The sequence below is a fragment of the Lagopus muta genome, chromosome 24, assembly GCF_023343835.1.
Source record: "Lagopus muta isolate bLagMut1 chromosome 24, bLagMut1 primary, whole genome shotgun sequence".
In the NCBI taxonomy this organism is placed as follows: domain Eukaryota; kingdom Metazoa; phylum Chordata; class Aves; order Galliformes; family Phasianidae; genus Lagopus; species Lagopus muta.
Genome location: NC_064456.1, coordinates 522,295 through 549,087, shown reverse-complemented (window position 1 = coordinate 549,087; position 26,793 = coordinate 522,295). Strand labels below are relative to the sequence as shown.

The following is a 26,793-nucleotide window of genomic DNA, read 5'->3' as shown; positions in this document are numbered from 1 at the left end:
GGTGCTATTGGGGAGTCCGCGAGGCGAGACGATCCGCTCAACCAATCGGAGGCGGGCAGCGGCCGAGCGGGCCGCGCCGTTGGGCCGCAGGTATGAATTTCAACTTATTGCGCTAACTATTGGTCGATTCATAAAGAGGGGCGGGGACGGGGCGGGGCTTCGCCTTCCCGCCAACAGAGGCCAGCGCCCATTTTCTCACCTCTGGCGCTGGGCGCGCTGCTCTCCAGGCGAGCTGAGAGGACTTAAACGCAAACGGGCGCGTAGAGACCACTGAAATCTGTGCACCTGGAGTCAAAATGCCCCAACTCAGGCTGGGTGTTAACAGGAGAAGTGTAAAAACGATTCAAAATCCCTGCCGCGTTTCTTAACATTTATAAATCAGCAAAGAGTTGCTTTGTGAGCAGCGCTGCAGCGAAATGTGGGCAGCCGCTCCTCCCTCAGCCGAGCTGCGCTTTCCAGGGCAGGACGCGAGCTTTAAACAATGACGAACGGGACGCTGTTTTCCTCTTCCCGAGCAGAAGGCATCCGTGCACATTTCCAAAGCAGCCCTCATGTGCCAGATTCCAGAGCGAGTGGAGCTGCGGCCAGCCGTGAGCTGGATGTGCCGAGAAAGACGCTGCTAAGAACGGCCCAGCAGAGCCAGCAGCTCCAGGGCAGACGGATGGATGCCTTCAGCAGCCCCGGCTCTCAGGGCTCCTCCAGCTGCTGCTGAACGATTGCAGCAGGTTCCCTCTAGCAGCGCTCCGACAGCAGCACAGTGGCTGCCTGCCTTCCTCCAGAGAATGTGGAGACTGCTGGAAGATGAGGAACGTGAAACGGAACAAACGCAGCTGAGATTCAGCGCTGCCTGCTGCTTCCCCAGCGAGAATCCTGGATAAATCATGGATAAATGCACCTGCGATTCTTATAGCATGGTTTCTTGCCCCAGGAACGCCAGCTCCTATTGACACCACAAATGGCTCCGAAAGGCATTTCAAGGACAGGCTGCCTGCAGTTCTGACCTGTCCTGCTAGACAGCACTCACCCAGGAGGGCAGGCTGCTGGAAAACCTCCACTCTGCCTCTCATCGCTTTGTCCTCCTCTGGCAGCTGAGCTCCAGCTGCTTTGGCAGAACATGAGCTGCTTTTTGGCCCAGGTGCATTCATGGGATTGGTGTCAGCCCTGAGCTGCTCACAGCTGTGCCAAGGAGAGCAGAGCATTTCTCCGGGCAGAGGCTGTATCTGAAGAGTTCACACTTTAACCAAAGGCAAAATCAAAGCCCCCAGAAAGCAACCATGAGGTGTTTGACCACGGGACACCCCTGCCAGGAGCCACTGCCATTCGCACAGCACACTGACACCCAGGTATGCAGGACTGAAAGCCGTGCTGCCAGCACTCTGCAGGTTGAGCTGCGCCATTCCAAATGAAATATTAGGAGAATGATGCAAGAACCAAATTCCCTGAAGGGATTCCTGGTTTCCTCTTCAGAAGGAAACTCAGCCCTGGTGACCCAGAACCTTTTTCCCCCCACTTCCCTGCCTCACCAGCACCAGCAGTTCCCAGCACATCTGTGAGAAAGCTGCGCTTTCAGAGTGGGGCTGGCGAGCAGCACAGCATGGAAGAAGTATTTACACTGAGATGCAGAAGAGGAGTTGGTTAAAAGGAGCGTAAAGCTGGCTTTTATCAAAATCTTCCCTCTGCACTTTTATGGCAAACTCTGCTCATCTGCTGTGGTTTCTTTCCATGTTCCCCAGCAGCTGCAAAACACTCGGTGGTTTTAGGCAAAATACTTGGTGGTTTTGTGCTCCTTTGATTCCAGGCTTTGTTGTAACCTGGCTTTGCAGGAGGCAGGGAAGCATTTCCCTGCACTATTTGTTTAAGGACCCTGAAGCTATTTCCTATTATTTCCTTCCCTCCTACTTTGCTTGTTCCTGCCAAGGAACGTAATGTTAGGCACGTAAAATAACACTCACAATCTTCATAATACATTTCAGATATCCCAAACACTCACACCTCATAAAAGCTGCCCACGTGGAAGCAGCAGTACCCGATTACAGAGCTCTGCTGCTCTGCGAAAATAAGCAATGCAACTTAGGCAGGAGAGAGAATACCAGTGCTACTGGTATTCTGCTACCAGGGCAGAACTGCCCTGTTTGCATCCATCCACCGCCCCTCTCTGAGCCCTGCTGAGCCCCTTGTATTGACATGTGATGGCAGCAGGCTTCTTTCCAGGTTACCAATAAAGCTGCCACCACCTGCAGCAGCTCCCAGCATCAGGACACCACGTGCACAACTCTGTGGGAGGTGTCATTTAGCAAAGCTGATATCCACAAGATGTTGCAAAGATGAAAGTATTGCACAGATGCCAAAGGTGCGCCCTCCACCCACCCCTTCCTCCCATTACTAAACCTGGACTGCCCACAGCAGAGGTCTGTGGCAGAATAACCAACATATTGGCTGCTTTACTTTTCTATGATGGCACTTTTCTGATACTAACAGTGCAGGTGCTCAAGCACTGGGAAAGAAAGGACTCATTTCTCCCTCCTCCGCTGTCATCAAACCAGAACAGGTTGTCATTTCTGGATAACCTCCCTGAGGCTGTGCCTGCCTCAGGCCAGCAGATGGTTTAAAAGAGAAGCGAGGGAAAGTCTGTCCCACAGCCCTCAGGAGTGACACCATTGGTCTCTGCCCCCAGCAGACTGTGGCTGTGAACACACAAATTCATCATTGCCAGTTGCACCTCAGCTGAATCGGTACCAAAAGTGTTTAACAGCACAGCATGCTGCACACGTACTGCAGACAGGCACGTCCTCTGCAGGCGTGACCCACAGCTACCTGTAAAGCTGCTGCGTTATTCACACAAGGGTTTGCAAACCAGAACACAGACTGGGCTGCAACCACCAAAAGATAAAACGCTGTGAGAACCAGCGCTGCTGCGGGCTCCTGCAACACGCAGCCAGATTTGTAACCATCTCTGAAGAGAGGCCACTGCTGGAGGCAGCATCCCAGCACTGCTCCTGCCAGCAGAAGGGAACTTACCTCCCATTTAATGTGCGCGCAGCTCTTCTGACATTCTTCAGCTGTGAGACACTGAATCATCACACTCTGCTGATCCAAGTCCTTTTCAGGATGGAATCTCTGCATTCCTCCTTCCTGAACGCATTGCCATCCTGCGTATTTTCTTTATTTGCCACTCCATCAGCCTGTGCTGCCCAGTATCTGCATCTCGTTTTATTTCCAAGTACTCAGTTAATAAAACCACACCAGTTAAAACACCCTTACACACACTTTAGGTACCACATATTCTTACAGGTTACAGTTGTCAAGTAGGGCAAGATTTTAGAGAACCTAAATGTTAAGGTCTGGGGCAGGGAACATCAGCAGAGGACACAGCCTGACACCTGCAGCGTCCCTGGCCGTAGGTCAGACACCTCACGGATCAGCACAGCAGTCCTCTCCTCCTCCTGCTCTGCCGGGGCTGTGCCACAAACCAGTCACCCCACAGACATCCCAGCACATTTAGAACGGCCACGACACAAAGAGGAGTGACAGAGCAGCCGTGAAGACCCAGCACAGCTCCCGGCACGCGTGACACCGAGCTGCCCTGCAGAGCCACCCTGCTGTGCTGCTCTGCAGCTCTGCCAGCAGCGCTGCCACTCCCACGTGGGCAGAGCCGGCTGTGCCGTGTGTCCTGCTGTGCCGTGTGTCCTGCAGTCCAGCGGTGGCCGAGGGGCACGGTGCCACTCCGGGGCATCACACCGGTCCTTGTGCCGCCCAGCAGGGATGCACCCTGCGCTGCCAGCCGTCCCAGCCCCGCACCGCTGTCACTCGTGGGCCACGCGCTCCAGCGCCACGTAGAAGCTGTCCTTGTCGTCCACGCAGTGCCAGCCGATGGGCCCGGCCTCGCAGTCGGCGCACACCAGGAACTTGACGTTGCCCACGTCGCGGGTGAAGCCCACGTTCTCGAAGGAGAACATGTCGCGCACCAGCCAGTGCTCCCGCACCACGTCCCCGTCGCTGCCGTCCGCCGTCGCCGCCGCCTTCTTCCTCATGGCGGGCAGCAGCAGCTGCGGAGAGCACCGCGTCACCGCCCCGCCGCCAGGGGGCGCCCTCCGCCCCGCCCCTCCCGCCTCCCCCGGCCGCTCCCCGGTACCTCGCGGCAGGTGAAGGTGGCGGCTCCGGGCAGCAGCACCCGGGATCCGCAGCGCTGGCACAGCACCGCCTTCAGGTTCCGGCCCTGCGCGCACACCAGCCCGGCCGATCCCGGCGCGGCTGCGGGAGGAGAAGAAGGAGGCGCGGCCGCCGGCTCCATCTCCGCACAGGCCGCCGCCATGGCCGCGCAGGCGCAGCCGGGCCGCCGCCCGGAGGGCGGAGCTGAGCGGTGACGACGGCGCGTGCGCAGCGCTGAGGCGGGCGCTCGTGGCTGGGGGCGGGGCCTCGCGCTCGGCCCGTCGCCTCGCCGCGCCGCGCCCGCAGCCCGGCCACGGAGGGGGTGGGAAAAGCCGGCGGAGCCGCCGAGCCCCGCTGTATTCGTGCACTGCGCTTCCCGAGGACGGAGCGTTTGCTCTGCACCGCCCGGCCCGTGAGCTGCGGGATGAAGGCAGCGCTGGAGGCGGCCGCGTGGGCTGAGCGGGCGTCCGCGACGCAGGGAGTCGATGAACGTCCGCAGGGCACGGAACAGAAGGTGAATTCCTTCTGGCTCAGGAAATATTTTATTCTTTATGTTTTCAATAAAAAATAAACATAGGAAACAAAACCACGGAACACTTGTGTAATAGAAACAAACGCAGAAGGTCAGAGCGTTGGCTGAAAGTGCATACTTAAGTCATGCTACCACGTCCCTGCTCCCACCCTGTGCCCAAGCCGGGACCAGCAGTAAGCTCGAGGAGCAGCGCTACGAGCTCAGGCAGAGGAGAGCCTGCGGGCAGCAGGAATGCGGGGCGGTGCTGGGAGCCGTGCTGGGAGCGCTCCCGGAACCGGCAATGGGACGCCGTGCTGGGGCTCAGCCTGTGGGGCGGGCGGCGGACAGCTGGGGGGCAGGGAGGGCAAAGCTGAGAACGTGGGGGCAAAACAGAGCCCTGGCTGTGACTCCAAAACAGGGCCGGTAGTGGGGAAATCCTAAATAACAGGAAAACCAACACCATGAATTGAGTTACAGCCTGACGGGGGCGCAGCGGGCAGACAGCGGTCCAGGGAAGAACCAGTTCATCAGCAGGGACTGAGCAACCGCATCGCCGTGCCCCGGCCTCGGGCTGCACGTCAGCCTCCCCGCAGGGGTGGGAGCAAAGGCACCGCCTTTGGCAGCAGGGCTCCTGTGGCCAGAAAATGCAGCTCTTTGCAGCTGGGACTGTCAAGCTTTTCAAGGGAAGTATGATGCGATGAACCCTGCCATTACAGCACAAATGCCACAGCGCTGCCTTTATGCCAGGCAGTGGATTTCCCTGCCCTCTGCCCCTGCAGCCTCAGGCTTTTGGGTCTCAGTAGTTGACAGCTTCAGTCCGCGACTCCTTGCGTGCAGAACCTGCAGCGCAGGACCCCTCACACACACGTGCTCGTCCAGTTTGGCTCTGCACTGACGTGTGCTTGAGGAACGAGTTGAGAACATTCAGTATGTACAGGATGATTGGAAGCGGGAACGAAGAGCAGCTGGATTCCACCCGCACGCATCCACGGGACTGAGAGCAACCGGAGCACCCAGCCGGTCCTGCAGCGGCCGCAGAAACCACCCAGCTGTGTGCATGTCCTCACATGTGCTCACCAGGCCGGCTGATGCCAGCTGGGGGCTGCTCTGCTCTGCTGGGAAAATGAGCCACAGGAACAGCAGAAAATGCAGCTTCTCTCGACCCACTTCACCACCTTCCTCCAGCTTCACACAGAGCCCCTGATTTCAAATGACTGCTGAGATCACACGATTATGCACATGCTCTGGTCAAAGCAGCACAGAAAGCTGCCGTCCTGGTGCCTACTTCCACAGCATCCGCAACTCTCAAAAACAGTCACTGCAAATCACTGGGGACTCTTCTTGCAGCAGGCAGTACTGGGGAAGTGCTTTGTAAGCTCTCTCCAGATCACTTCTCCCGAAGGACGCAGACCCCAGCGTCACAGCGCTGCATCCCCAGGGAAGTCACCACTTCCCAGCTGTCGATGATGGGATCATAGCACTCAATGCTGCTCAGCAGTGAATTGCCATCGTAGCTGCAAGGACAGAAAGTCACTGTGTCACTTCGAGTCACTCACACCTCCTGACACACAGAGCACCTTCCCTCTGGCCCACGGCCGCCTCTTACCCTGCTATTGCATACAGCCTTCCCCGCAGCACGGTGGCCCCCACGTAGCAGCGGGGGGTGGTCATGCTGGTTACAGTGGTCCAGGAATCGGTGCGGATGTTGTAGGCTTCCACAGAGGAGAGATGCGCCGTGCCATCGAACCCACCAACAACGTAAATGTGGTCGTTCAGCAGAGCCACTCCAGCGCCTGCGGAGAGAGGAGGACAGAGGAGTGATGGCAGTGCTGTGCCCAGCGCCGCAACTCCGTAACTCTGCCAACTTCTGCTCAATTTCCAGTTGGGGGAGCCATCAGCTGCAGCCAGAGCAGCAGGAGCAGCACCAGGTGCTCAGCTGCCTGTAAGATCTGTTCTGCTCAGCTGCCTCACTAAGAGCAGTAAAGCTGTTGGCCCAAACTGGGGGTGTGGTGACAGCAGAGCTGTGCTGCCAGCAGGGTGCAGGGCAGCCCCAGGCACCGCAAGTAGCAGAGGGCACGGCAGCAGAGCATGGGTAAAAAGGAGCTGCAAGAAACAAGTTCTGAGACATAACTTTCTGCAGGAGGACTCAGACTATACTTTTCTCCTAGATCCTGATGCCAGGCTTGAAGTTCAGATAGGACGCCAAGCAGGAAAGAGAAGCTGCAAGCTCCAGTTGGCCGTGTAATGCTGTCTTAGCAATGCTGCTCTCTGCTGTCCTGGATGCCCAGGGGATGAGGCCCAGTGCTTCCCCCAGCACCCCTCACCGACTGCACCCTGCAGCTAACGAGCGCTGCCTTCGCACACTGTCCCATTACTTCACACACAATAGCTGCTGCTGGTCCTTGCCAGTTCCTAATTAGGGCAATCACAGCAGACTTACCCTCTCCCTGCAGCCTATAAAGCCACACTCACACTCCTTTATGGCTCCTCCTCCCGGGGATCTAAGCCAGCACATGAGCTCCTACCTGAGCGCTTTGTGGCCATCGGTGTGACGTTAGTCCAGTGTCCCGTGTGGGGATCGTACCTCTCCACAGAATTCAGGATGTTCAGCCCATCGTAGCCACCTGAAACACAAGAGAGGAACAAACTGTGGGCCTGATTTCTGGACAAGTTTTCTGCGCAGAGAGCAGTAATGTGCCTGGTTCAGCCTCAGCACAACTCACAACACACCAGTGCAGAGCAAAGAGGATCTGTGCAGCACTCCCAGCCAGCACAACCACTGCACCATGCAGCGCTGCCTCGCAATGCACGGCTGCCACCCCACCGAAGCGCAGCACAGCTTCCAGGACTGGCGCTGGCTCAGGATCTGCTGCCTGCAGGCACCTACCGAGGCAGTAGATAACTCCATTGGCCACAACAAGCCCTGCTCCTTCCCGTGCTGTCTGCATGTCTCCCAGCATGCTCCACTGGTCGATGTTGGGGTCGTAGCGTTCCATGCTGGTGTGGCGCCGGCTCCCATCGAACCCACCAGAAACATAAATCATATCTGCAACGACAGAGCAGGGCTGGGCTCAGCAGACCGAGCACCAAACGTGCACGTGGAGCATGAAGCCCTCAGACGGAGCAAATCTACATCGTAGACTGCAAAATGCAGCAACCACAGCAGAGCTCGGCACGTTTGAAGCTGAGAGAAATGCAGGCTGCTCACCCTCACGGCATCAGCCCGCCTGCAGAGCCGGCCAACCAAACCCAGAACCCAGCCGGCCCTTCCAGCTGCTTATCCGCCATGAGAGCTCCCCCTCCTTGAGCTCCTGTTGCTCAGAGCACAGCGGCACGAAGAACGGAGACGCGGCACGGCTTCCATCGCTGTATCCCAGCAAAGAGCTGCCAGACCTGCAGGACCCCAGAGATCCGCCCCGCGCTGCCCAGCACGCACCTCCCAGGGTTGTGGCTCCCGCCAGCCCGCGCCGCACATTCATGGGTGCCACGGAGTACCAGATCCCATCCTCATCCGACGTGTAATCCAGGCACTCCACGGAGCTGAGGCGCGAGCGGCCATCGTAGCCCCCGATGACGTAGATCCGGTCGTGCAGGGACACGGTCGCCACGTAGCGCCTCTTACGGGTGATGCTCTGAAACGGTGCACAAAAGCAAAGGGTCAAAAGAAATGACCCCTGTGCATGCAGAACAACCGCTGTTCTCCTGTCCCATCTTTGCTGCCTTTTTGCAAAGCGGCGCACCGAGGCAGAGGCACGCGACACCGTGGATTTTAGGGATCCGGCTCTGGCTGAAGTGCAGCAGCACTGCGTCTGCTTTCTGCAGCTTCTGCTCCTGTGCCCAGGTCTCCCTGCACAGAAGTATTCTGCCTCAAATGTCAGCTTATCTCCTGTCACTGCCAAATCCCTGCACATCCTGGAGGTGTGCACACCTCCCACCGCTCCCTGTCAATAGGAAACGTGGTGGCTACACAGATCTGATGGATGCAGCTGAAGCTTTTGGCCTCCCAAAAAAAGAACTGAATTTTGGGAGACAAAACTAGTGGTAACAAAGAAGCTCTGCACTACTCCATACTGATACAGCTGCTTTTAAGGCCGCAGTGCAGAAGCTCTTAATAAATCCCATCGCGCTCAGACCCAGTGTGAGCAGGGATCACACAGCTCACACAAAGCAGCGCTGACCCCAGTGCTCCTACTGACATCCCACACATCACCTCCAGACTTTGCAGCTCATCACCCCTCAGTGACAAAACGCGTCTCTTCAGCTCTCGCTCCCACAGCAGAGATGCGTTCTCTGCAGGCTCAGCCCAGCAGACATGGCAGCAACCTCTTCCACAAAGCTTTCTCAGTAAATCTTTACACGCAAAGCAATTCCAGCATTTTCTGCATACTCCCCCACGACCCAAAGGAGCTGAGGACAGCCCACAGCGGTTACGTGGCCGACAGCATGCGACCAATGTTTGATGTCAGCCCGCCCCGTTCTGCACAACGATGGTCAGAAAAGATCCCTTACAGGCAAGAAACTCCACTCCTGGGTCTTCGGGTCGTACTTCTCCACGACGTCGATGGGTGACTGCTGGCTGCCAAAGCCGCCGATCACAAGCAGGACTTCGTTTGCTCCTGCAGCAAAAGGAAGGCCAAAGCCACGTCAGCCCCTGTGCAGCCGTTTTATCACAGCACCGAGGCCCTGCGTGGCACACACAGCTCCTGCCGCTCCCTGCACCCCACACCGCTCACCCAGACGGGCTCTGGTCCTGGGTCCCTGCATCTGGCTCCGGAGCTCGGGACGGAGATGGAATTTCTTTGCTTCATCGACGAGGTCTCTGCACTGCAGGCTGCATCGGATGAACGGCTGCAGAAAAACAGTGGTCACTGATAGCTGTGGTCTGTGCTAAGATCTCCCAGGAGCTGCCTGGGGCTGTGCAAAGACACGCAGGGATGGATGGCAGCTAAGAAGATACAGCTCATCTCATGTGGCGCTGCAGATTGCAGGATAAAATACCATACGCTGGAAAAGGGAGGAAAATCGAATTCTGCTACACGTAAGTCAGCACAAATCCATTTGAGGAGGGAGCAAGGGCTGAGGTGGGCCTGGCTGGGTCTGCCCCACAGCCTCAGCTCAACACGTGCCTGCCAGAGACACAGCATGCAGCAAAGCACAAACTGCACTGCTCTGCCATTTGGAATTTAACTTCCATTGCAAAAGCTTAACAGCCTCATCTCATCATCCACACTTTGGTTTGCCTCTGCCCGTACCTCAGTGTCAATGACATCCGTGATGTAGCGCGGGGTGAGGAGCGGCATGCGCACGTACTGCAGCAGCTCCGGCAGCGACGCCTCCCGGTCCTTCTTCGAGTGCTTCACCCAATTTATAACGGCCTCAAATACAGGTTCTTCTGAGTCCACCTGCAGGAAGAGGCACACGTTGCTCAGACAGGAGAGCAGCAGCCTGCGGCCGAATGGACAGCCCTGAGCACAGGACAGAGCCCAGCAGCAGGGAGCGCAGCAGATCTAAGCCTGCTGTGGGTGAGAAACTGGGCGTCAGCATCACAGCCAGGGCTGCGCTGACAGGAGCCCAGCTGGCAGTGTGGGAGTGGGCTCTGCCCCTCTGCCCTGCTCCCCGGGACCCCCAGCATGAGGATGTGGAAGCCCAGAGCCCACGAGGACACTCAGAGGATGGAGCACCTCTCCTGTAGGGATGGGCTGATGGGCTGCGCTCCTTCAACGTGGGGAAGGGAGACCTCACAGCAGCCTTTAATAATTAAAGAGAGCTCATCAAAAAAGAGGGGGAGAGACCTTCTAACTGGGCCTGCAGGTAATGGTTTTAAATGAAAAGAGAGCAGGTTTATGTTAGGTGTAAGGAAAAAATTCTTCACCATGAGAGCAGTCTGGATGAGGAGCTGCGAGATCTGGTTTAGTGCTTGTGGTAGCAGTGCTGATGAGAAGCCGGTTGGACTGGATGATCTTATAGGTCGTTTCCAACCGTGTGATTCTGTGATTCTGTGATTTCTATGACAGGCGGTGAGGCAGCAAAACACAGCGTGTGGAGGAGCAGGGCTGCCCCATGCCCAGCACTGCTCCCAGGCAGGTGGTGAGCGGGCGCTGTGACAAGGACTGGGGGCCGATCCCTTCCAACACAAAGCCTTCCCAGCCCTGGGATCCCTGGCTGCCCAGCAGCTCTCACCACAACCCACGCAGATCAAACCTCAGCACTGAAGGCACAGCTGTAAGGACCCCAGCCCTCCCCTGCACTGAGCACCACCTGTGTGCAGCCCCCATTGCTGCCCTGCGTGCTCCTTTCTAAGGTTTGCTAACAAGAGATCAGCTTGGCCGAAGGCCGCTTCTGCTGCAGCCTTTCAGAGCACACATCCACGTCTCTCCTCTGCTCAGCCCTTTGCAGGGCTCTGAGGAACTCGGGAGATTCCGATGACGGCCTGCTCCAAGGAGCTGTGAGCTCTGAATAACGACTCGATCACTTCTTTTAGGGCTGAAGCAAACACCACCTCTTGTCGGAGTCCAGCTATAACAAAACAGATCAGTCCCCTTCCTATTCTCAGGGAATGTTCACCTTATGTCAGTTCTCAACAAAATACACGCTCATAGAAGACTTGGAAAAAAAATCTGACAGTTGCCAGCCGTGCTGTAACACCTCCAGAAACCAACTCTGAGGGATCAAAGTCTGCACCAAAACTCAGGGGCAAAAACACCTTTGTGTAACGGCCTGGAGCAGCGCCTGGCAGCAGCGCCCTGTGCGAGCAGAAGGGCTGCATGCTGCAACGGCACGCGCTCCTCGTGCTGCTGAGTAACAGCACAGCGGTCTGCAAACAGGAATTAAAGTCCTGTGGGTGTTTCTGAAATGCGGGCACTGAGACAACGCATGGCTGTAACCTCCTCCAGGGAGAGGGGGAGGAGGGGGAAGCGCAGTGCATGGAGGCAGCGGTGTGCAGCCCTGAGAGCACGCGCTCAGACACAGCGGCTGCATCGCCTTGGTGTGAGGTTATGGGGCCAAAGGAAAGAGGAGAACCTTCCTGCAAAGCGAACTCCCAGCTCAGGAGGGATGGTGAGGCTCTCTGAGCACTGCGGGCCGATTTCCGACTGCTTTCAACACTTTGCATCTTTGCAGAGTAACGATACGTTCAGGTTTTACCTGAATTTCATCACACTTGATGAGCTTTTCAACCTCTTCTTGATTTAAGAGGATAAACTCTTCATGCTGAACCACCTCTGGAAAATGTTTCTGGCTGAAGACCTCTGCAGCTTGCATTAGATCAACACAATTGTGTGTCTCAGCAAAATCCCGAATGCCCAAACAATTTGATGGATCCAGCTGGCTTTCTAGAAACTCACAGCAAGCTTGTTTCACACCTACGGAAAATCAGAGGGGTGAATGAGCACTGAACACATCCTGTCATCCTCTGCTTGGGAAAGGGCTTCAGTACAGGGAAGCTGGAAACAGTAAGGACAGACTGACTGAACAAGAGTGGAACAGCACCACACGGACACGCATGCAAACGGCTCTGCTGAGGGGCACAGCAACACCGAGCAGCAGCAGAACTGCTTGGGCTGTTTGTGCCTGCTGTGCTGAACCCCCTCCTCCCCCAGGTTGAATCCCATACTGATAACTGAGAGCAGAACTCCTAAAGCAGAAGCGCCGTGGCTTTGCCCAGCTGTGAGCAGCTAATCACTGGCAAAGCCAGGCGGCGTCGGGGCTCTGCTCTTACTGTCAGCAGGCAGTAATAAGTGACAGCAGCACAAAGCGTGGAGAAAAGAATCCATCCCATCTAGAAGGGTCAGCTCTGCTACACTGAGAGCAGCGTGCAAAGCAGAGGAGAAGTCTGACACAAGGTGAATGGCTCCAAGGCCCGGGCTGAGCACAGCGCAGAGGCATCGCAGCCATGGGAGGAACAGCAAACCTCAAACCACAGACACCTGCAGCCCGCCCAGCACTCAGCATTACCTTTCAGCTGCAGCAGGCACGCTGCTGGGAGCAGCTCCTGGACGTTCTCTACCGTCACGTGAACGGTTTCTGTGTACACAAAATCCAGCAGGATTTCCATGGTGGAAGCTGTCAGCCCCTGGATGTCCACGTAGGGTTTGTCCTTCTCTGAGAGCTGTAAATCAGAGAGGAGACAGAGCTCATTTTTCAATCATCTGGTCAAAAAGACACCAGTGCTCAGCAGGTGCTAAAAAAGTGAGATTCCAACAGAACTCCATCTTTTCTGTCCTTGTGCTCACCAAAAGAAGAGGGAGGAGAAAATCCCCCTGGAGAACACATGGACAGATGAGCCGCAGAGCAAAGCAGAGTCTGTTACGCGTGGGGAAGACGTTCCAACCACGCTGCAGAATGCACAAACTGCACCCCGAGCCAAAGGCTGCACATCATTCCTGTGTGCTGCCCACTGCGCCACGCAGGGACCCCGAGCTGTGCAGGAAGGAGGGGATCCAGGGATCCTTCCTGGGCTGCGCACATGGGGCCAAGCGCGGCATTCGGGGCTCTCACTCCTCTGCTCTACGCCCCAACCCGCACAGAAAGCTTCCCAACCATTCCACCCATCCACCCTATCAGCTCATGGTTAAAGTCCCTAAAAAGGACGACTATCTGCAGCCCATGAAATTCAGAGTTAAACGGGATTTTAACTTCAATATCAGAAACTAAAATCGGAGCGCATGCAGTGATGGCATTTAAGCAGTGCTGACTTCATCCCCTTGCTGTTCTGTCAGCTCCACTGTGTCACTTCAGAACAATTGCTTTCTCTGAGGACCCCTGCCCTCTGAGCCAACCTGTGGAACAGTGGACTGCAAGCATCCACTGCGTGAGAACCCCTCTGTGCAGAGCTGACAACCCACCAAGCAGCAGCTGCAGGCACAGCACCCTGTGGGAGCTCATCAGCACCCTGGCAGCAGGACGTCTCCACGCAGCACAGTGCAAAGCCGATCCCTTTGTGCATCAGTGCAAGCACAGCTCACATGAAAGCTCCTCACTTTTCTTGCCAAGAATGAGAGTGAAGTTGGTTGCAGGCACAATGAGCGAGGAGAATGAGTGATCAAAGCATCACCGCTTCGCTTTGGAAGTGCCACCGCAGGGGATGGGAGGGGGGATCAGAGCGGACACAGAAACTCCCACAGAGGCATTTGGTGACACAGCAGCAGAGCAGAGGTCACCGCTGAGACTGAGCCACTCCTGCACTGCAGGGACCGCAATCAGCACCCGCAGAACCTCACAGCACCCGCAGCCCTCACAGAAGGACAGACTGCCCTGCTGGGCCCACAGTGCTGCAGGTGCCTGTGATGCATGAGAGCCCGGCTCAGACAAAGCGCTCCCAAAACAAGACTGAGCCGTCCGGTGTCACCAGAGCCCAGAAGTGACCGGACCGGATGTTTGCATGACTGCAACACGCAATGCAGATGGAGGCTGTTCCTGTCCTGTCTGTGTGCTTAGAAATAAGAGGACAGGAGTTACTGGGTCTTTGCGACCAGCAGCCTTTCCAATTACTTCATGTATTGTACGTGAGGCAGAACACGGGATCCCAGCACCATACCTTAAAGACCCCAGAGCTGACTGTGACACAGAACGTCCCACCAGGACTCTGAGCTCCAGAGCACACAGGCCGTATTACAGAGCTGCATTCCAAACGCATTCCTAGTGCATCCCATGCAGCACAACAGCGTCAGAAAGCCATCAGAGCACCCAGGGCAGCACCATTCCATAGGAAATGACTTTGCAGACACTGCGTGCTTCACCCCGGATGCCTGAGGCGGCTGTGGCACACAGCACTGCCATCCCCCAATCCACCCCCAAATCACAGGACTTGCTGTGCAGGAGTGTGGCCGTTCCCAGGGTTCAACCCAGCATTTCAGAACTGCACCTCGTTCCACTTTCTTATCCAAGCCCACTGCTTGACTTTGTCCTCGCTGCCGCAGATACACACAGCGTGCTGCAATAAACCCCTTCAGCTCCCTGTGAACAGGGAACGCTGGTGTGACCGTGCTGCTCTGAGGGACGCTCACGGCACAGACCACGGGCTCGGGTCAGACAGGACCTTAAAGGACCACTCAGTTCCAACCCCTCCGTGGGCCCGGTATGAATCCCAACGTGACCAGAAGTTGCTAATTTTCACAATTAGAAGAATGGTTCTGCATGGTCCAGGGAAAACAGGAAGGAACACAAAGCCCAAAGACCTCAGAACTCGCTCTAAGAGAAGACAGAGCGGTTTCTTTCTGAGGTGAGCCAATGAGGAGCTCTTAGCACACCCTGTGATCCGTGAACTCATCCCAAGGCAGAAATGGTGCAGCTGCAATACAGCACAGAGGGGCTCTGCTGCAGCTTCCACCGACAGCCCTCAGCACTGCACGGAGGGAGCAGCTCTGCTCTGTCCTGAAGGAATGCAGAGATACAGGCAGAGCCACTGCTCAGGGGGATCCACAGCCACATCCCAGCGGGACCCAGAGGGATCCCAGCCCATTTCCAAAAGGATCCAGAAGGATCTGCATCCACCACCTAAAAGGGATGCAGCGGACCCAGAGCCGCCATCCAAAGGGATCCAGAAGGATCCCGGCCCACCGTTCAGAGGGACCCGGAGGATCTGAAGCCATCACCCAGGGGGATCGACAGCCGGGATCCAGGCCGACATCAAAAGGGATCCGGAGGATCCACAGCCGCCACCCAAAGGGATCCGGAGGACCCGGCCCGCCGTCCACACGGACCCCCGGGGCCCAGCCCACCTCCCGGACGGCTCCACAGGACCCCGGCCCGACGCCCGCACGGCACGGGGAGCAGCCCAGGCCGCGCCCGCCGCCCCGCACCGACCTCGCTGGTGAACATGGCGCAGAAATAGTCGCTGCAGGCGGCCAGCACGATGCGGTGGGCCGGGAAGTCCTTGTGCTCCACGCGCAGCGTGACGTCGCACAGCGTGTTGCTCTTCCGCAGCGCGTTCATGGCGTTGAGGATGGACTTGGCGTGCGAGTTGGTCATGATGTCCTTGGGGGGGGCCATGGCGCCCGGCACCTGCGGGCACAGCCAGCACGGCCACATGTCACGGCCCGCCGCCGCGCCGCCAGGGGGCGCCCTACCGCAGGCGGCCGCCGCCGCGCCGCCCCTCCCTCCCCTAGTCTCTGCCTCGCCGGGCCGGGCCGCGCCGCCCCGGCGCCCGCGGCGTCCCTCCGGTCCTCCCGCCGCCCCTCCGACCCGCAGCGCGGCGCCCTCGCGACGCGGCGACGTCCGCCCGCACTCACCGCGCCGCGGGGAGAGGTCCCGGCCCGCACGGCGCGCCTCCCCCCTCCCCTCCCTCTCCTCGCCGGGCGCGCTCTGATGACGTCACGATGCGGCGCGGCGGCGCGGCACCACCCGTCCCGTGGTTGCTCGGCAACGCGCCGCCGGAACCGCGCGGAGGGCGGCACGGCGCACTGCGGTCACCGCCGCCGGGTTCGATCGGCGGGCGCGGCGCTCACAGCACCGGGAGCCGCCCCGCCCCGCCCCCGTCGGCCGCGGCGTCGCTCAGCCACGGGCCGTCAGCGCCGTCCCCACCCCCGCCGTTGCCCGAGCGCCGCGCGGGGAAGGACGGAGCGCAGCGCTGCCTCGCGGCGGATCCCGCGGCCTTTATTGAATGTAGAGACTCGCGGCGAAGACGATGTCCCGTTTGATGCAGCCGCTCGCCGCCTCCATGGTGGCCGCCAGCCCCGGGTCGCCCAACATGCGCGCGGCGCGGCGCAGCTCCCGGCACAGCTCCTCCAGGCGCTGAATGCAGCGAACCACCGCGCCCTCCTGCAGCGGAGCCAGGGCGGCCAGAGCGGCGAAGGGCTGCGGGGGAAACGGGGGGAAAACGGGGGATGAGGGGGGAAAGGGGGAAACGAGGCCCCAGAGCGAAACGGAGCGACCGTGACGGTCCGGAGGCCGTGGGGAATGGGGGGATCCCAAAGGGGAATGGGGGGATCGGGGGCTGCCTCTGGGGAACCGAGAGTCCAGAAGGGAACGGGGGGCTGTGTGGGTCGGGGGGGTTCACGGGGCTCTGGGGAACGCCGGGGGCGTCTGTGGGAGTAGGGGGGTCTGGGGAGGCTCACCATGCCGCGCGCCCACTCGTACACCACCTCGGCCAGCCCGAAGCCGAACTGCCCCACGTAGTCCTCGGCGCTCTGGGGCAGCCCCCACTCCTCCTGCAGCCGCCCCACGCGCTCGGCCACGGCGCGGATCTGCTCCATGCCCTGCGGACGCAGCCCCACGGAGCTCCGCTCAGCCTCCAGCAGCCCCGCGGAGCCCCCAGCCCCCCCAGAGCCCATACCCGCTGCAGGTTGGGAGGCAGTTTTGGGGGCGGCTCGCCCCGGCCCGGATGCACGGTGCAGGACAGCAGCGCGGCCACCTCCTCGGGGCGCAGCGGGCTCAGCACGTTGCCCAGCAGCAGCTCGGTCAGCAGCAGCTCGTGGCAGCTCAGCAGCGCCGCCACGCGCCCGGGGAGCTGCACCGCACCGCCGTCGGCCACGTAGCCCAGAGCCTGCAGCACCTGTGGGCAGAAATCGGGGCTCAGCCCCGCAGAGAACCCGCGGCGGCAACAGGCGAACCCACCGAGCGCACGGGTGGACCCACGTAACGCTATGGGCGAAAAGAGCCACCAGGTCAACCCGGAGGGACACGAGGGACACTCACGCCCAGGCGCTGCCGGTACTCGGGCAGCAGCAGCAGGGAGCGGTCCGACAGCTGGTACTGGAGCTGCTCCACCTGTGCCTGCAGCCGGCGCCGCGCAGCGAACTGCGAGTACTGCGGACACACAGCCACGGTGGAGGAAATGGCAACAAATAAAGGAGAACACAGCCCCAAAATGGACACAAGCAGGGTCAGGTGAACCCAGAGACCCAGACGGCCCCAGAATAGATCAAATCGCACAGAAATGACCCCAAATGATCCCCCAAACAGCCCTGAGATGGCCCCAGTGACCCAAATCCATCCCCAAATAGCACAAAACACCGCAAATGACCCCAAGATGACATCGAAGGATCCCAAAAACCAGCCCAAAAGCGCCCCAAACAACCCCAAAAGACACCAGAGGAGCTCCAAAATGACCCACCCCCCTCACTCCGTACCAGCTGGGGAAAGCGGGGGCCGTGCACACAGCGAAACCCCCCCAGGGCCGCCCCCAGGCTTCGGGCACGGGCAGCTGCCTCCACGGCAGGGGGGTCCCGCAGCTGCAGGGCTCCCACTGGGTCCAGCAGGGGCAGCCCCCCCGCAGCCGCCCCTGCCATGCGCAGCAGCTCCTGCAGGGCTGAGAGCAGCTCGGGGCTGGGGGGGTCCTTCCTGGAGGAGATGAAGGGGGAACAAAGTGCCACAGTGCCCCAGAACCCCCAGGGACACCCCCCAGAAAAAGCCCCAAATCAGCCCCCTGCCCCCCAAACCCAGCATCCCCAGAGGACCACCCAGGGACCCCACAGCTGTAAGGATCCCTCCCCCCAGTAACCCTAATTACCACAGTGGATTCGCTCCCCTCCCCAGGGACCCCAACATCCATCCTCTCGCAGGGAACCAATACTCACACAACCCCCCAATAACCTTCAAATAGTGGAGAGCCCCACCCCCCCGAGGACCCCAACAGCCAGAGACCCAAATTAACCCTATGGAGCCCCCACAGACCCCAATAATACCATCAGCCCCCCCCAAAGCCCCACCTTCCCCGTGCTGTCTGCCTCCGCCGCAGCTCCTCCAGCAGCCGGGGGGGGTTTGCCCGCAGCGTGCGCCCCACAATGCCCCCCAAGTCCTCGGGGTGCAGCTGCTCCAGCGCTGCTCCAGGGGGGCCTGTGGAGGGGGGGGGGGGGGGGGAAATAACCCCTAGATAACCCCAAACTCTCTCCAAAAACGGAGAGTCAGGGGCTTGGTATGACCCCCCCCCCCCCACCAGCACCCCCACCCCAAAACAGGGGCTCCCATAGGGTCTGGGGGTCTCCTCGGGTGCCTCCCAGCCCCCATAAAGCCCCTCTTCCTTTGGCCCAGAGCCCCTCCCACCCCACTTTTTTGGGGCTTCCTCTGCACCCACCCTCAGGCAGGAAGAGCCGATTCAGCAGCACATCCTCAGGGTAGGGGGCATCCGGGGGGGGCGAGGGGGGCGGCCCACCCTCCTCGGGGGGTTTCTCACTCAGCACCATCGCTGTGATGGTGCGGCCCCCCCCGCTTTCAGCAGTCACCTGTGGGGGGGACAGGGGAACGATAGGGGGGCAGGAGGTGAGGGAAGGGATTGGGGGGTCATTGAGGGCAGGAGGGACTGGGGACATCTTGGGTTTTTGGGGGGAGGCATTGGGGGTTATTTTAGGGGCTTGGGGGGGTGTGTGTGGGGGGGGTTATTTTGGGGAAGTTGGGATTGGGGGCGATGTGCATTCCTTTGGGGTATTGTGGGGGAATGTGAGGGAATTCAGGGGTTATTCTGGGTTTTTTTGGGGGGGGGACGGTCATTCTGGGGCTATTTTAGGTACCTGGGGATGTTTGAGGGTTACGTTCAGGTGCTCAGGGTTACTTTGGGGAATGTGGGGTGGGGGCTGTACCTGCAGGATGAGCCCCAGCGCATTGCGGTGCTGGGGGGTGCAGACCACCACCACCCGCCCGGGGGCCAACGCCTTCAGCCCTGCCACTGACTGCGCCACGCGGCGCTGGGGGGAGAAATGGGGGGTTGGCACCAGGACCCCCCCATGTCCCTCTGCAGCCTCCTCCTCCAGGGTCTCCCCATCACGTCCCCCCACGCCCCCACATCAGGAACCCCACAGCTCCCCCAGGACCCTCCCACCCCCTCCCACAGCCCCTGCATTTCCCCCCATTCCCGCTCTTCCAGGACCCTCCCCATTACCCCCAGCGTCCCCATGTCCCTCCATCCCCATTGGAGCATCCCTAATGTCCCCAGTCCCCCATTCCCACCCCCCCCCCCATCCCCCCATGACCCCACATCTCCCAGCCCCACCTGCAGCTCTGCCCGTGCCTCCAGCAGCCCCTGCACGGCCTCGTGGTACTGGGGGAGGTCGTCCAGGGCTCCCTCCTGCGGGGGCTCCCCCAGTGCTGCCAGCTCCTGCTGCAGCTCAGCCACGCGCCGCTGCTGCGCCTGGGGGCCCCAAATGGGATCGAGTGGCACCGAAATGGCCCAGATGTCACAAAATGGCACCAAAATGAGGTAAAGCGGCACCCAAATAACCCCGCAGCCCCACTGCAGCAGCACCACTTCCCCAGAGCCCCCCAGCCCCACCATGTGCCTGCCGCCCCCCGTCCCACACCCCACAGTGCTCCCAGCGCCACTCATTGCCCCCAGTGTCCCCCCGCTCCCAGAGTGTCCCCAGTGCTCCCATATCCAATGTGTCCCCGTTGTCCCCATATCCCCCACCTTATCCCTGTGGCTCCCACTGTCCCCAGCACCCCCAACTTGTCCCCAGTGCAACCCTCCCCATGCCCCCAAGGCCCCCACCGCTCCGATTCCCCCCACATGTCAACTCCCCACCCCAATGCCCTCCACCCCAGTGCCCCCCACCCCAGTGCCCCCCACCCCGTACCGCAGCGCGGCGCCGCAGGGGGAATTCTCCAAAGCTGTTGCGCATCAACCCCTCCACGCTGAGCGCGGCCGCACGCTGCAGGCTGAGGATGGTGCCGTACGTCAGGCGGAACTGCGACTGCAGCCCCGATGGGCGGCCCTGTGGGCACAGGGACAGCAGTGCAGCGCCACAGCATGGGGAGGAAATGGAGAGGTGGGGGTGACGCAGCCCGGGGACACCGGGTGGATGCGGGGCGGTGTTGGGGTGACGGCGGGATGGGGACATGGGGTGACACTGAGTGATGGTGCTGCATGACAGACAGAAAGCGCTGACAGGAGGGGAGGCGGGCGGCGCTCACCAGCATGACGCGGTGCAGGTCGGCCATTTCGGGCACCGTCCCCCGGCACAGGATGATGACAGTCCCGGTGCGGTCCAACCCACGGCGCCCGGCGCGCCCCGACATCTGCACGTACTCACCTGCAGAGAGGGGCTGCCCCATAGAGCCCTGCCCCACATCCCCAAACCATCCCACGGCCCCCAGACCCACACTGCAGCCCCAACCCTACCCTCAAATCCACCCCGTAGACCCTAAAAGCCACCCCAGAGCCACAAAACCTGCCCCCCACCCCCCAAGCTCGCCCCCCAGCCCTGCCCACACCTGCCCCACATCCCCACCTGGCAGCAGGTCGCGGAAGTTGTTGCCGTCGTGTTTGCGGATGGAGTCGAAGATGACGGTGCGCGCCGGCATGTTCACCCCCATGGCGAAGGTCTCGGTGGCAAAGAGCAGCTGGGGGTGTGGGGGGGGGGGGTCAGCAGGGGACACGTGTGGGGCTCAGTCCCACAGCTGCCCCACAGCCGCCCCATACCTTGACCAGCCCCTGGCTGAAGAGCATCTCCACCACCTCCTTGAGCAGCGGCAGCACCCCGCTGTGATGCACCCCGATGCCACGTTCCAGCAGCTCCGACATCTGCAGCACCTGGGGGGGGAGGCAGAGGTGGGACCTACAGCAGACCCACACCGCCCCATTCAGTGCCCCACAACTCCTCCCAGCCCCACACAGAGCCTCCCAAGAAGTCCTCAACCACCCAGAGACAACCGTAAGAGCCCCCCTAAGACCCACAGACCTCTCCCAGCCCCCCAGTAAGAGCCCCCAAGGCTCTTTAAAGCCCCCCAGGACTCTCTCGGATCCCCTACAACCTACCCTAACCCCCCATTAACAGCCCCCCGAGCCCCAATAGCTCCCCACACACCCCATAGCCCCCCAGAACGGCCCCCCAGAGCCCCCACCTGGGGCAGGCGGCGGTCCCCCCCCCCGGAGCCGGGCCAGGCAGCGCCGCACGAAGCCCCGCACGCGTCCCTTCTCGGCGGCTGAGCTGAGGTCAATGCAGCCCAGGGCGGCTGCGTGTGCATCGCAGCGCCCGCGGGAGAAGGTGAAGGCCACGGCCGGGAGCTGCCCCTGCGCCTGCAGCAGCGCCACCAGCGAGTGCCACATGGCACGGTCCTGTGGGGAGCGCGGCGTGAGCACAAAGAGCTCCAAGGGAGCCCAAAAGGAGGGCGCAAAACAGGGCGGGAGGATCCCAGAAAGAGACCCCCCACCCCATTTGGGCTCCCCTCACCTGCCCAGGGCCGCTGCCCCCCCCGTGGGGCTGTTTGGCCCCAAAGCTCTGCGCGTGTTTGCTCGCCCGCTGCTTCTGCGCCTCCACCGCGGCGTAGTACCTGTGGGAGCCATGGGGCGCTGTGGGGCAGCGCTACGGGAACCATGGGTAAACATGGGACGGTTGCAGGGCGCTGCAGAGGGACCAGGAGGTGCTATGGGGCGGCCGCCGGGCCGTAGGGGCATGGCAGTGCGGCCGCAGGGCGCTTGGGGCGCAGTGAGGCTCTCACCCCTGGGTGCTGAAGGCACCCCGCGCATCCAGCAGCAGGAAGAGATCGCGGGGTGAGGGGGCTCCGCCGCCGCCGGTGTAGAGGAAATGCTCGAGGGGCACCGGGCGCTGCCGAGTGCTCAGCACCCGCAGGCGGCGCCGCTTCGTGCGGCTGTGGGAGACAGAGGGGGGAAATGTGAGGGAAATGCCCCACAGCTCCCCCGGCTCCCCACAGCCCCCTGGATGACTCTTAACCCCAACGCAGCCCACGACACCCTGCAGCCCCCCTCCTCCTCCCACACCCTCTCACCACCTATAAGCCCCCTGCAGCCCCCCGGCCCCAGAATCCCCCGTGACCCCCACAGACAACCACCCCGAAGCCCCCTCTGTACCCCCCAGCCCCACAACCACCCCCAGCCCTCACAATTATCCACGGACCCCTCCCAGCCCCACCACCACCCCAGAGCCCCTCACAGACACCCCCTAGCCCCACAGCAACCCCCCCCCCAGCCCCTTACCCGACCCACTGGGCGAACTCGAGGGCATTGGGGATGGTGGCACTGAGCAGCACCAGCCCCACGTGCTCAGGCAGCAGGATCAGCGTCTCCTCCCACACCACGCCGCGCTGGGGGGGCAGGATATGGGACCCCCACCAGAGCCCCAGGACCCCCCATAGCATCCCACACTCCCAGTCCCTCCCTATGGCAGCAGATGGTGCAGACCCACAACACCCAGCAGCACCCCCGATGTCCCAGACAGCCTCCCTCCCCAAATGACCCTAAGACCCCCCAGGAGACCCCCCCTCCACCCCCCCCCCCAAGATCCACACAGCCCCCTCTCTCCGCCCAGCCAGTAGAAAATGGTGCAGCCCCACAGGAGCCCATGGCCCCCCATGAGCCTAAGGTCCATCAGGACACCTCAGACCCACATGAACAAAGCGCCCCAAATGCCAAATTCCCTCCAAACCACCCCCCCAAATCCCACTTTTACCCTACAACAACCACCCTCCTCGACCTCCCCCGGTTTTTGGGGACCCCCCAGCCCCCACCTCAGCGTCGTTGATGTAGTGCACCTCGTCGAAGATGACCCACTCCAGCTCACGGAGCACCTCAGAGCCGTTGTACAGCATTGAGCTGCGCGGGTGGGGGGAGGATTTGGGGTGTTCAGGGTTTCTTAGGGGTTCAAGGTGGATTTTTTGGGGGGTGGGGATTTTGAGGGGAATTGGGGCTACTTTTGGGTCTGTTTGAGGGCAGCGCTGGGGCGGTTTGTGGATGGTTTCAGTGCCATTTTCGGAGCTGTTTTTGGAACAATTCTGGGGGTGTTGGGGGCACTTTTTTGGGGCCATTTGGGGCTCACCGCAGGATCTCAGTGGTCATGATGAGGCAGGAGGCGTCGGGGCGCAGCTGCACATCCCCTGTCAGCAGCCCCACGTCCCCAAAGGTGGCCCTGAAGTCGCGGAACTTCTGATTGGAGAGCGCCTTGATGGGCGATGTGTAGATGGCCCTGGGGGGCACGAGGGGTCAGCGACACAGAGCGGGTCAAGGACCCCCCAGGAGCACAGGAAGGGGTCAGGGTCCCCCAGGGAGACCCCAGTGTGGGTCTGGGGAACACAAGAAGGGTTCAGGAATCCCCATTGAGACCCCAAGAATGGGGCTGGGGACCCCCAGGAAGGGATCAGGGACATCACGAAGAGGTTTGGGCCCCCCCAGAGACCACAGGAGAGCTGAAAACAGTTCAGGGAACCCCAGAGCTCGGAGGAAGAGATGGGGGGACACCCAGGACAGGCTCAGCACCCAAGGAAAGGGCTCAGGACCCCCAGTATGGGCTCAGCCCTCTGCCCAGCCGCCTCCCCCTCCCCACCTGTGGCCCCCTCACCGTGTCATGTGTCGCCGTGCCAAGGCAATGGCGTATTCGGCCACGGCAGTTTTGCCAGCAGAGGTGTGAGCAGCCACCAGCAGCGACTGCCCCCGCTCCAGGCACAGCGCCGCGCGCTGCTGGAAGGCGTCAGGGCGGAACGGCCACTGCAGGAGGGGGAGTGAGGACCAGGAAGGGGGGGACCCCAAAACCCGAGGACTCCAAACCACGGCAGCCCCAATAGAGGAACCCCACACCCTGGCCATCCTGGGTGCCCACTGAACCCCAATATCTACACGCACCCCGATCCCCCACACTGACCCCAGACCCCACATCACATCATAATGGTCCCTCAAACCCCAGAAGTTCCCCCAAAGCCCCCCAGCCCCCTCCACAACCCCATACCCACCAAGGACACCCCCACAAATCACGCCGTCCTTTGAGCCCCACCCAGGACCCCCAAATCATCCACAGATCCTCCCCCAAACCACCTCCTGCATTCCTCAAGTCCCCAGATCCCCCTAACTGCCCCCACTTCCCCGCAGTCTCCTCCCAGGGCACCCCCTGCCCCCCTTCCCCATTTTGCCCCCCCCACCTTGAATGCTGGATCTGGGATCTTCTCCTCAAAGTCCTCCACGGGGACGCTGCAGTCCTCCTCCACGGCCCACTCCTCCTCCTCGCTTTGCGGGGGCACAGGGGGGGTGGCTGTGGTGGGGGGCACCAGCACCTCCTGAGGGTGTGGGGGCTTTCAGCATGGGGGTCTGCGGGGACCCCCTGATTTCCACCCGCTCCCCCCCACTTACCCCCATCACCAGCTCCTCCAGGCTGTCGGCACGGCGCAGGGGGGGTGTGGGGGAAGGCAGCCCTCCTTTGTCAGCGGGCTGCTGAGAGGGGGCACCCCCCCCAGCACCCTCCCCCTCTTTTTTCTCCTCTTCTTCCGTCCCCCCCAACTCCAAGGAATCCAACGCCCCCAAAACGCTACAGAGCGATGGTGCCCCCCCCCGGGCTCCGGGGGCTGCTTAGGTTTAAAGGAGGAGGGAACAGTGAGGCGGGAGGGGCTCGGTGTGCTGCGGGGGGGCACAGATGTGGGGGTTGAGGAGGAGGTTCTCCTCGCTGTTCCCTACCTCTGGCCTGAAACTCAACACCACGTTTCAGCCCGGGGGGGGTGGTCAGTAAATCTGAAGGTGGGAGGGAAGACAGAATGAAATGATAAAGTTAAGGAAGGGGCACCTCCACAACAGCCCCCCCGGCAGTTCTGTACCATTTTCAAGGTCCAAATCTTCTTCATTTGGCCCCTGGGTGTGGAGCAACTCCAGGGGGGGTTCCTCCAAACCACCTACAAAAAGGGCAGTAAGGGTCAGCTTTAGGGGTCACAGAAAAAGGGGGGCAGCAGGTATTAAAAGGGTGGGGGTTGAGGTGCCCACCTTCCCACTGGGGGACGTCACCAGTGTCTGGGGGAGAGGGGAGCCCCGCGTCCTCATGCAGCTCCTACATTGTGGTTATAAGGCGATGTATAAGAGAGGCTCTTATACTATGCCAGCCCCCAACCCCCAATTAGTTAATTAGTGTTCCCCCACCTCAACAAAGCCCTGCAGAGCCCCCGTGCCGGGGTCCCGCAGTGCCCGCACGCTGCTGTGCACCGGCGTCGGCTCCAACACAAACAGTGCGCGGGGGGTGGGCACCCGTGTCCAGCGCCTGGGGGGTGGGAGGCAAAAAGAGTTGCAGAGCCCCCCCTCAGTCTGCCTCCCCTCTCAGAGCCCCTCCGAGGGAGCAGAAACCCCTGACGAGTCTGGAGCCCTGCAGGGATTTTGCCCCAATGTTCCCCCACTATAAGCGCCCCCCCCCCCCATCCTCACAGCCCCCCCTGGAGGGGCCCAGAGCCCCCAGATATCTGCACTGCATTCCAACAACCCCCTTTATCACCCCCCCCCCCCATACCTCTGAGCCCGTTCATGTTGGTGGGGGGGCAGCCAGGAGGGGGTCTGCAGGAAGCGCTGCTCCAACTCCGCTGTCAGGGGAGGAGTGAAGGGCGGGAGGCCCTGGGGGAGCTGGGGGGAGGTGGGAACATGAGGGGTCACTGAGAGCATTCCATAAAGGGGGCTCTTTAGGGGGGATCAGAGGGTATCCAGGGGGGTCCCTTGGTGGAGAGTTTTCTTGTGAGTGGGGCATCTGAAGGGGTCCTTCGGGGGCATTTGAAGGGACTGGAAGAGTTGCTTGGGCGAGTCCTTTGGGAGGAGCAAGAGGGGGTCTGGGGCTCGGGGTGTCCCTCTGGGGGTCCCCTGGGGAAGTCAGAGAGAATCCTTGGTGGGGGAACATTAGAAGGGGTCTGGAGAAGGGATCAAGGGGGTCCCTGGGTTAGTGGGATCTGGGGGGGGGTCTCTTGGGTGAAGTAAGAGCAGATCTGAGGGAGTCAGGGGCTCTGGGGGAGGAGTCAGGGGGGTCCCTGGGGAGCGGGCTTCACAACGCTCTTTAGGGGCTCAGAGGGGGCCTGGGGGGCCGTGAGGAGGGGGAAACGTTGGGGGAGGGCTGGGAGAGAGGGGGGGGGGGAAGGCAGAGGCTACGTAGGGGTCAGACGGTGTCCAGGAGGGACTCACCGTGCTGCGGGGGGGGGCGGGACCCGGCAGCAGTTCGCAGCGCCCGGCGCAGCCCAATTCCAACAGTGCCAGGGGGAGGTGCAGGGGCCCGGGGGGGGGCAGCACTGGGGGGGGCGAAGAGGAGCGAAAAAATACAGAAGACGATCAGAGCTCCATAGAACACCGCCCCCCTCCCGAACCCCACAGAGGCCCCTCCATAGGCCCCACGACCCCCACCGGACCCACAGACCCGCCCCTCCCCCAATACAGACCCCACGACCCTCCCACAGACGCCCCCACCCCACCGATCCGCTCCAGCTCCATCCCCACTGCTCCGCCGGGCGCTGACCCGGAAGCGCTC

General features: G+C 61.0%; 3 protein-coding genes across 4 annotated transcripts; all 3 read right to left on the bottom strand.

Moving 5' to 3' along the window:
• Window positions 1–167: 167 nt before the first annotated feature.
• On the bottom strand, window positions 168–4,347 carry RABIF (RAB interacting factor). Its single transcript, XM_048925918.1, has 2 exons — window positions 4,133–4,347; window positions 168–4,046 (listed from the first exon to the last, which is right to left on the bottom strand). The coding sequence occupies exons 1-2, from the start codon at window positions 4,310–4,312 to the stop codon at window positions 3,804–3,806; spliced, it is 423 nt and encodes a 140-aa protein (XP_048781875.1). The 5' UTR covers window positions 4,313–4,347; the 3' UTR covers window positions 168–3,803.
• Window positions 4,348–5,807: 1,460 nt separating this feature from the next.
• On the bottom strand, window positions 5,808–16,018 carry KLHL12 (kelch like family member 12). Of its 2 annotated transcripts, XM_048926220.1 has the most exons (12): window positions 15,889–16,018; window positions 15,464–15,661; window positions 12,614–12,767; window positions 11,804–12,021; window positions 9,913–10,062; window positions 9,394–9,508; window positions 9,170–9,276; window positions 8,097–8,292; window positions 7,548–7,706; window positions 7,186–7,284; window positions 6,267–6,453; window positions 5,808–6,174 (listed from the first exon to the last, which is right to left on the bottom strand). In XM_048926220.1, exons 2-12 carry the CDS (start codon window positions 15,647–15,649, stop codon window positions 6,048–6,050), a joined length of 1,698 nt encoding a protein of 565 aa, XP_048782177.1. In that variant the 5' UTR covers window positions 15,650–15,661; window positions 15,889–16,018; the 3' UTR covers window positions 5,808–6,047. The 2 variants fall into 2 exon arrangements, with proteins under 2 accessions (XP_048782177.1, XP_048782176.1); XM_048926219.1 differs by lacking the exon at window positions 15,889–16,018 and having other exon boundaries at window positions 15,464–15,718.
• A 165-nt stretch (window positions 16,019–16,183) lies between these two features.
• SKIC2 (SKI2 subunit of superkiller complex) lies at window positions 16,184–26,791 on the bottom strand. The gene is given in 30 exon segments (XM_048926234.1): window positions 16,184–16,453; window positions 16,714–16,854; window positions 16,932–17,150; window positions 17,294–17,404; window positions 17,728–17,938; window positions 18,307–18,433; window positions 18,672–18,819; window positions 19,174–19,278; window positions 19,584–19,721; window positions 20,164–20,301; window positions 20,501–20,619; window positions 20,818–20,929; window positions 21,009–21,119; window positions 21,431–21,454; window positions 21,456–21,644; window positions 21,760–21,859; window positions 22,028–22,177; window positions 22,524–22,630; window positions 23,054–23,138; window positions 23,362–23,508; window positions 23,881–24,026; window positions 24,455–24,589; window positions 24,663–24,874; window positions 24,984–25,037; window positions 25,121–25,195; window positions 25,284–25,347; window positions 25,437–25,554; window positions 25,798–25,907; window positions 26,454–26,557; window positions 26,738–26,791. Coding segments are annotated over 30 exon segments (3,720 nt in total). The 5' UTR covers window positions 26,757–26,791; the 3' UTR covers window positions 16,184–16,252.
• Window positions 26,792–26,793: the final 2 nt, after the last annotated feature.